General features: G+C 41.5%; 2 protein-coding genes across 4 annotated transcripts in view; both read right to left on the bottom strand.

Moving 5' to 3' along the window:
• Nucleotides 1–2197: 2197 nt before the first annotated feature.
• myl2a (myosin, light chain 2a, regulatory, cardiac, slow) lies at nt 2198–4966 on the bottom strand. Its single transcript, XM_062398191.1, has 7 exons — nt 4906–4966; nt 4285–4377; nt 3682–3757; nt 3385–3489; nt 3198–3276; nt 2927–2975; nt 2198–2683 (listed from the first exon to the last, which is right to left on the bottom strand). The coding sequence occupies exons 1-7, from the start codon at nt 4906–4908 to the stop codon at nt 2579–2581; spliced, it is 510 nt and encodes a 169-aa protein (XP_062254175.1). The 5' UTR covers nt 4909–4966; the 3' UTR covers nt 2198–2578.
• Nucleotides 4967–7115: 2149 nt separating this feature from the next.
• The window catches only part of cita (citron rho-interacting serine/threonine kinase a), a 34082-nt gene continuing 31693 nt past the window's right edge, over nt 7116–9504 (bottom strand). For all 3 annotated transcript variants that reach the window (XM_062398189.1, XM_062398188.1, XM_062398190.1), the window contains one exon: nt 7116–9174. In XM_062398189.1, coding sequence (XP_062254173.1) covers nt 9151–9174 — 24 coding nt within the window. In that variant the 3' untranslated portion in view covers nt 7116–9150. The remainder of the gene's footprint in view (nt 9175–9504) is intronic.

Here is a 9504-nt window from a genome sequence, read left to right as displayed (position 1 = left end):
ATTCTGCTGCTGCTATGATGTCAGCTGCAGGAGAAATGTCATCATCTTTATGCCGGATTGCCTGTAGATGCACAAGTCCTCTTGCAGCTGTGTATATAAAGGCTGCCATCGCCCAAATGGTGACAGATAAGAATTTGGCATTTAAATATAATGCTATTGTCAACATCAAAATTAAACCCTCAATAATGATGTCACAGCGTGTCCATGACATCCATCAGTGATGTCACAACGTGCCCATCACATCCAACAGTGACATCACAGCGTACCAATTCCATCCAACAGTGATGTCACACTGTGCTGACCACATCCAACAGTGATGTCACAGCATGCCCATCACATACAACAGTGATGTCACAACGTGCCCATCACATCCAACAGTGACATCACAGCGTACCAATTCCATCCAACAGTGATGTCACACTGTGCTGACCACATCCAAAAGTGTTGCTCACTCTGTGCCTATCACATCCAACAGTGATGTCACAGTGTACCAATTCTATCCAACAGTGATGTCACACTGTGCTGACCACATCCAACAGTGATGTCACACTGTGCCAATCACATCCAACAGTGATGTCACAGCTTGCTGACCACATCCAATCGTGATGTCACACTGTGGCAATCACATCCAATAGTGATGTCACAGCGTGCCGATCACATCCAACAGTGAGGTCGCACTGTGCCGATCACATTCAACAGTGATGTCACAGCATGCCGACCACATCCAACAGTGATGTCACAACGTGCCCATCACATCCAACAGTGATGTCACAACGTGCCCATCACATCCAACAGTGACATCACAGCGTACCAATTCCATCCAACAGTGATGTCACACTCTGTCGACCGCAGAAGAACTGTGATCATGTCTCATTTCTCTGACCTAATCCAACCATACAGTCACAGGGTTCTTACCACATCCAACTGAAACACAACAGTGTAAGGAATCACATTTTTCACTGACACAGTCTCATTCACACTCACTCAAGTTGGCTGTATGAGCCCCAAAAATGGAACTCTCTTATTGTCCTGTTTCACTGCAGTACAAAAACCTCTTAAATACATCTGATGGCAATTAACAAGGAATTACAGCATCCTACCCAGGTTCTTTACTCGAAAACACACATCCCAATCATTCAGGATTGCTTTAGACTTTAGTCTCACTAAGTGATGTTAGAAAATACACATCTGACTTTATAAAAGCTTTTAAGGTAGTATTGGTTAATGTGGAAACATTAAAGTAACACTTTCACATATTTGGAGTCATGTTTTTGAGCAGCTGACGAAGTAAGGGTCCATGTTCAATCTCCTCTTAGCTGCTTTTGGTCTCCACCATTTTCAGAGGGACATGGCTGGTTCTGAGGCTGTTTATCAGCTAGGCCACTGTTCTGTCTGTCAGGTTTGTTGTGGGTATGATTTGGCCGCAACCAATGTTATGAGAGTGGTAAGAGATAACAAGACCAGTAAAAATAAGGGCCACAAAACCTTAACAGATGGGCTGAAAAAGACCTACAAAGCCCTGTATTGCATAAAGTAACTGCTGGGTCTGGTAATGCTGCAACTATCCACTAGTTGGTCACCACAAGTAGCTGAGCTCTTTCCTGGTGGCAAAGATCACTTGTTGGCATTCTATTGTGTTCTTGTCGCACAAACTCCAAGGTATAGCATTACCCCCCTCCCATCAACACAGCACCAGAATAACAACAGGGCTTTGTCTCACTAAAGCCCTCTGTTCCAGTAGCCAAACATTTCTACTCTGACACACACACTATTTTGTGCATGCACGCGTGTGCGCGCGCGCACACACACACACACACACACACACACACACACACACACACACACACACACACACACACACACACACACACACACACACACACACACACACACACACACACACACACACACACACACACACACACACACACACACACACACACACACACACACACACACACACACTGCCACGCCCATGTTTGGATTACTCTCTGGGGGATTTCAGAGGACCACCAACTAAACACCTGCTATTCTCAAGTGCACACATCCACTTCCTAACATGGAATTAAAGTGTAGCAAGCGTTCAAGCACGAATCATATGATCACATGAACAGATGAGCAATTCTCATAAAAGGCTCTTTGGGGTTCCCTTCAGATAAAATATTTAAAAACTCAGAATGAAAAATAGGCTGGTGACTACCTTTGAAAACTTTTATTCAACGAACATGCACAAATGGGACAAATTGATCATTTACTATGACAACAAAGACATTAGGTAAGTGGGCTTTAGTGTGTAAAAAATAACAAGGAAAAATAATTAAATTAGTCTCAGATGAATGTGGGGAGATAAAGCACGGAGGGAGAAACAGAGCAGTATGTTGGCCCGATCATTTTTCGGGACTGGGAGAGATTTATTTTTTGTCTTTATCCTTTTGAGAGAATAATATACAGACACAGTGCAGCCAAAATGAGTAAATATACAACAGTTCATGTCTCCTTGGAGGGCAGTGGGTCAGGTTCGAGTCACGTAAGGGCAATAGACAGACTTTCTATGTGGAGAAAACGTCGGCAAGAAGGTTCACTCCTGGTCCTTTTCCTCTCCGTGGGTGATAATGTGAACCAGGTTCTTGTAGTCCAGGTTTCCTGCCACATCTGGAGGGAAGGCAGCAAACATCTGCTCCATCTGAGAAACAGAAAACAGATAATATGGCCGCTCTTATAACAGCTGTAGTACCGCACAAAAACAACATACTGTATGATTCAATGAGTTTTTTTGCTTCTTTTGGATTCAGTTTGTATGAAAATAAATCTTGTGCGGCTGCACATGATCTACACAATAACGTTCAGCCCTCTGTGCTGTTTGGACCCACACACACAAAGCAAACTGCTAAAATAATGATAATTAGTTTAAAAGCCCACAATGTACCTCTTCAGGGGTGAATCTGTCAGCTTGTGTCGTTAGCATCTGTGTCACGCTGAGGGAGAGAGAAAAAGTGTGAGCGATGTCGAGGCCTCGTATTCACACCAGGAGGAAATGTGCAGGTCACACTCATTGTGGAGTTGTGCAGGGCTGAGTGATGGCAGTCGTACTCAAAACGCATAAATAGTGAGTTAAAGCTGACGTCACGCCGCTCACAATGAATTAGCATCTTACAAATTCAGGTGGAGTGAGGAGTGGAGTGTGTCCAACGACTTACTAGTCCTTCCTCAGCACACCCTTCGACTCAGGGTCAAAGACTTTAAATGCGTTGAGGATGGTTTCCTCGGGATCAGCACCTAGATACATTAAAAAAGAAAAAACAATGCTTGAATCATGTTTAAATTCGTGCGGCACTGCTTATATTTTACACTTTACACTTCCAGCCTCCGCCCGTGTGCTCTCACCTTTCAGCTTCTCACCGAACATGGTGAGGAAGACGGTGAAGTTGATGGGGCCCGGAGCCTCCTTGAGCATCTCATCGATCTCTTCCTGTTTCACATTGAGACGTCCTGTGGCACAAAAGTCAACATGGACATATGACATCTCAGTTTCAGTAGCTTTATGCCAACACCCTTGTTTATTTCTGATCTAGGATCTGATATGGTAAGATCTGAATGACTGAAAATGCTCTAAACAGAAAATAATCCAATCACAGTGACTTATTATATGTGTGACTCATAAAGAGGGTGATGAAAACACACCTAGAGCAGCAAACGTGTCTCTCAGGTCGTTCTTGTCGATGAAGCCGTCTCTGTTCTGGTCCATGATGGTGAAGGCCTGAGGGTCAGAGCACAGAGCATAGAGCCAGAGTTTCAGCAACACGCTTCCCGCATAAAGAGAACATGAATCGATGTCACGCTCGGTCTTAGATTCTCTTTCTTCTCTTTTTAGGTGCCATCTTTACACAGTGGATGACCACCGCTAAGTATTTATAACATGCGAGTCCCCCCGGGTTTAGCCCGGCATCCAGGGCATGCCCAGCAGTTTATCTGCAGCCTAATCACTGATGACACAGTCTGAATGCCTGGGCACTGCTGAGCCTCATACCAACATACCGCACGCCTCGCTGCCGTCAAGCCAGGGATGGGGAAAAATAGACAGGTGGACATACTACAACGATGAACAATGAAAATGGAAAGACGTGGATGGGGAGAGGAAGAAACTCAGACCTCTGTGTGTTGTTGCTGTGCTTCGAATAAAGACACACTTGGATCATAACCCTTGACAATGGTTAACCAACACACAGCATGATTCACTGCCAAATGTATGATCATTGAAATTTAAATGGGTCCAGCAGCCCTCACCTCTTTGAATTCCTGGATCTGGGCCTGTTCAAACATGGAGAACACATTGGAGTTGGCTCCCTCTGCTGATCTCTTCTTGGCTTTCTTGGGGGCCTTTTGGCACAAAGACGGGAGATGAGCAGATACTAAGAGCTGGTTAAGCTACGTGGCAGAAATACATTAATAAAAGGGACTTACAAGCTTAATGAGAGAAAACGTTACAGATAAACAATGGGAAATTTTACTTCTGGGCTATTACACACACATCACCTGCATTGAAATGTATGCTGGGACGAAAGCAATTTATAAAAATGAGATTGTTAATTGTCTAAGTCAGATGAGGGCAGTAACATGCGTTGTTTCAGTATCCATTCGCAGGTCAAACACAATGAAGGAGAAATGTTTCCCTAGAAATTACCATTAAATTACAGGATAATGCTTGTAATTTAATGTCTCCTGCAAATAGTGACTCATTCAATGTCTGGTGAAAGTGAAAAATAAAATCAGAACCTTTGCAGTTCTCCATTCAAAGATGTTTTTTTTTTTCTTGTAGAATATATATTTTATGCAGTTCAACACACAGATGGGAGTGAACACATCCCTGTCTATCATCACTCCATCAAACAGCACACAGAGACTTACCATGGCGGAGCAGCTGGGAGGTCAGACCAACGATAGTGCCAGTGAACAATGGGGGAGATGGTGGGTGTCCTTTTGTAGCCCCAACCCTCAGCTCCACTGGATGATATTTATAAACTATGTCCTCTTTAGGAAGTGACAGGTAAATGATGCTTCATACAGAACGTACAGTATTGCCCCCCCCCCCCCCCCGTAGTAACCACTCGCCCCATGTCGTCGTGATTGACACTGGACAAAGAAGAGTGGAATAACTGGTCTAGAATATCAAGAGCAGACTGAAGGTTGAAGCACTTAATCACTTTAAATGGAACACTGTCTGTGGACCTGGGTCCAAACTACAGACCATGGTACCATCCCGATGAAAGTTATATTGTACATTTAAAGTTAAAATAGTATTTATTTTTGAATATCTCTCATTTTTCACTTTTCTTGTCCGAGTAAGTACTTTTTTTACATTAAAAAATTAATATTATACATTAAAAAGATTGAAACTAGAAGGCAGAGATTAGGTGGAAGCCAAAAGTCTTGTCCTCACCGAATGTGTCACATGAAACAGACAAAGTAATGTCACTGATAAATGTCAAATACATATCGGTCTCTACAATATGGATAATGATATTATTGAATAAAGTTTTATTTACAGTCTCATACCAACCATCTCCACTGCAGCAAGATGTATGTGGGTAGTGCAGGATAATTTTATAACATATTTCAAAAGAAGTAAGTGGAAGAATATAGAAATATAATGCACAAATAATATCTTCATTTCTAAGTAGCACTTCGACAATGTTTCTGCAATTCAATTAACAATATAGTGTATGGCTGTTCTCTGTATGTATGTGGTTCACAGGTAAAACATTTGATCAGTCTAACAAACAGAGGTCCATTTGAAAATAGTTGACCTCAAAGACATAAATGTAATAAGAGTCTGTGTACAAGGACTATAATTTACTTTTGTTGATAATCCAAAATTTTATTAAATATTTAGATCTGTGTCAACAATCATTTATATTTCTAGATTCCATAGGCACGATGAAGGCGTGGGGAAAACCACCAGCTCATTTAGTGTAATTCATTGACCTGTCAGTACCGTGTCACCATCATGTCTTAGCCACATGTCTCACACACTCCTTCACATAATTGGAGTTAGTCCACCTTCCCCTGACAATGTCACAGTACAGTGCGGCGCAAATAGTACAACTATTTCAGTGACATTTATTCTGTGCTCTTGCTAACATTCATGCCAATGAAATGGTCGCGCAGACAGGTCTCCTCCATTGTCTTCTCTGCTGGAGCCTACAGGTCCCTGAAGCTACCATGTCCATCTAGTGGTTGGATGATCTCCAACTCAATTGCAAAGTGACTACAATCTGAAATATTAGAAAGCAGTGTGAAAACACTGAAAAACAGACTGAGAGAAAACTTTTGAAAGAGAAAAGTAGTAGAAAAAGGCAGAATATGATAATCCACTTGGATCCATTTCTTAAACCACACTGGTGTAAGTGTTGATGAGCTGGTGAAACTAATCTCAGTGATGTTCACAGCAGAAGGTGCGACATGTTGGAGAGCTGAACACATCCTTACAATGTGCTATGTCTCTCTGCAGCATTAACAAGTCGTCAAGTATCACTTGACGCCACACAGGTCAAGAAAAGTGACAGTGTGTGAAAATGAGCTGAATGGTCCGGGGTGAGTAGATGACACCACGGGATTGTGATCTAAAATAAGAGAGGAGCTCAGAGACTCCCAGCGCTCCGTCCGCTCGCTGTCAAACAGAAAGCTGGTGATGAACTAACAGCAGATGTCACTGGTGTCATCTCGCACGCAGCATGGCGAGTACAAAGAGGTTTGAATTAGACAAGTTCCTGTTAACAAACGAGGCAGCGGCTATTGTTGAAAACTTCTGCTGTGCTCTCAGTTTCTGATTCGAGCAGCCGCCGCAGCTACTGTGGCTGGAATGGCAAGCCACTGAGCACTGGGATCAGACACCTATAAATAAACCAACCTCTTCTCACACAATGGACATGGACAAATGGCCATTTCACTGGCAGACTGGAGAGTAAGTGTTTCGTATAAAAGCACAAGGGTAACAGAGAAAAGATCTGCAAACACTCAGTTTCCACTTCCCTTACAGGTTTAATAGGGAAGAGTTTGAAGGGATTTAAATTTAAATGAACACAGCAACAACACAATAAGACAAATAAGAAGTGAAAGACAATGCATATAATATTTAATATTATGTGACAAAATCTCTACAGGGAGAACGCTAATAAAACATTTGTTTGCAGACATCAATATCATATCCAGTGTTACGGCATCGTGATTCAGGATCATCTGAAAAGAAATACTAATTATAAAAACAATATAAAAATTAAATAAAACAGGATGGGAAACCCTTCTTCTATAGAGTCCTATAAAGACAGCAGTAGAAAACTTGTGCAATCTGTAGCTTTGGGTGCTTTCTGTTGAGCAAATACGATCAATGAATAAGTTCCATCGTCTTGGCTTGAATACATTCAGGAAGATTTGTGACGTGTAAAAAAGAACAATAGTGGATTCAGTAAGTTGACGGAAAATCTTCCTATTGAGCGCACTACTGTTGACAGACACACTGGGCAAGTTGCAAAGTGGATTCTCAAAAACATTCTGACAAACACGCATTTTCTATTTCCATATATCCAATGAAGGTCCGTAGAGCTAACAGCTCAACAAGAGCGAAGACAATTGTGGACGGATTTGATTCTTGAAGTTTAGACTGGAATGTTGAGCTTGCCAAGAGTGCCTTTAAAAATTAAAATGATAAGAATGGACTGTGCAAAGAGGTTAAATAGTTAAATGAACAGATGTTATTCACGTGCTTCATTCTTAAACTGTGGAATAAAAATATTACCCGAATTAGGCAGAAGCAGAAGACAGCACTCCGTTTCATTTCAGATATACATCCATGCCATTTACGAATCAGGGAAAACAAAAAAAAAAAGATTATTTCCATCTTCACCGTGAACAGTTTTGGGATATTTACAATATTCAGGGACATTGTACAAAAGGAAATGCTCAAGTACTATGTTGTAAGCTTCATACATGATCTATTTTTTCCCTCCTGTCATATAATGTAGCACTGAGGTTTTGCCTTTGACAGATGAAGTGCATACAAGAGCTGGGTCCAGATACAATCACTCACTTGATAAAAGACGTTTGGACATATTAAAAGAATACTCATTGGACATTCAAGAGGACACGTAATAACTTTTTTTTTTTTTCTTTAACAAAAATAGACATGGCTTAATCCAGCCTTGAAATTCCTTCTTAATATATAAAATTATGTCTCGTCTATTTACAGTCAGATAGCATTCTGAGGGATTATAAAGGTCCTGCTCCATCGCTGCTGGGGGATTGTGGGTAGTGCAGTTTTAGTGTCGACCTAACTGAGGGCAGACAATCATCCGGTGTGTGATGTACAGGGGTGGGAAGGGTTCATTCATTTGAATTTTTTGTTCTAATTAGCGTTGGCTCGAGATAAGTCCTGTTACCTCAGCTAGCCACAGTCTCGACAGGAGACTGAGGTTAGTGGAGAATGATTGTAATAAGCCGATAATGATTGTGTGTTGAGGTGTAAGTGCAGGACTGGAGCCAGAAAGATCGTTGGACGTTAATCCCCTCCTGCCCTGAGCTGTAGCTACACAGGACAGAGCTGAGTTTGGAAAGTTGCCACTTGTGATAATACTGTTTTCTGCCATTTTCACTCGTGAACGACTTCTGGAAATATTTAGGCTTTGATGTGTTGCTACGGCTGTGCTCATCTATTACTGTCTCTACTGTCTGCAGTAAACTGAAGCAAGAGAAACTCATGAGTCAAGACTATTCACGTCACAGCTTTCTGTTGGTGACAAAAATGAATCAAATCAAGTTGTTTCCTTCCCAAATGACAGAGCACATACACATCCCTCCCTTTTCTCAAACATCTCTGCTCAGATTGGAAATATGTCATTTTCTTGACCTTCGTAAGTTCATTAAGGAAAAAATGACCTGATTGTGATGACATCTATTTATTTCTCTCATTCTCTCTACTGTAACAGCTACAGAGGTTTTCCTCTGAGGGTTTCTCAGCTAAGATGTCAGGCAAAACAGATGTGTGGCAGTGTTTTTATCATGAGTTGGTGACATTCTCACTGGTTCCCGAGTTTCTTCCTTTCCTCTTTCCTAGATGAGTTTCTCTGTCCATGTCTGGCTATGTGGCTCTGCTGTGTCTCAAACAGATGATTGGTCCCATACCTGGAGGAAACAGTCAACACAAGACCATCAGTTACGTTTAAACAAGAAAATATGCTATAATAATTTGATGTTTGCTTGTGATTAATTAAAATTGGATCTAAAACCTATGCTAAAATGGGGTAAACATGATTTTTGTTACCAATTATATAACATTGATTCATCAACCAAATCCAGTGGAGTAACTAAAGAAATTGATTCATATTATGGGAAACATCCTCTTTGTGAGTGTTAAGTTAGAAGATCAACACCATTCTCGTGTCTGTCATTTATAGCTGAAGCTAACACAAGCAGCCAGGTAGCTTAGCTTAACATTCAGACTAGAGGCCAACA

The sequence above is a fragment of the Platichthys flesus genome, chromosome 2 (genome assembly GCF_949316205.1).
Source record: "Platichthys flesus chromosome 2, fPlaFle2.1, whole genome shotgun sequence".
Lineage (NCBI taxonomy): Eukaryota > Metazoa > Chordata > Actinopteri > Pleuronectiformes > Pleuronectidae > Platichthys > Platichthys flesus.
The sequence above is the reverse complement of the archived record's forward strand: the minus strand, read 5'-3'. Positions and strand labels throughout refer to the sequence as shown.

Coding starts and splice junctions, on each gene's coding strand:
- myl2a (XM_062398191.1), bottom strand. Junction 3,490..3,681: donor AGACACGTTTGCTGCTCTAG/GTGTGTTTTCAT, acceptor TTTGTGCCACAG/GACGTCTCAATGTGAAACAG. Junction 3,277..3,384: donor GTTCGGTGAGAAGCTGAAAG/GTGAGAGCACAC, acceptor TAATGTATCTAG/GTGCTGATCCCGAGGAAACC.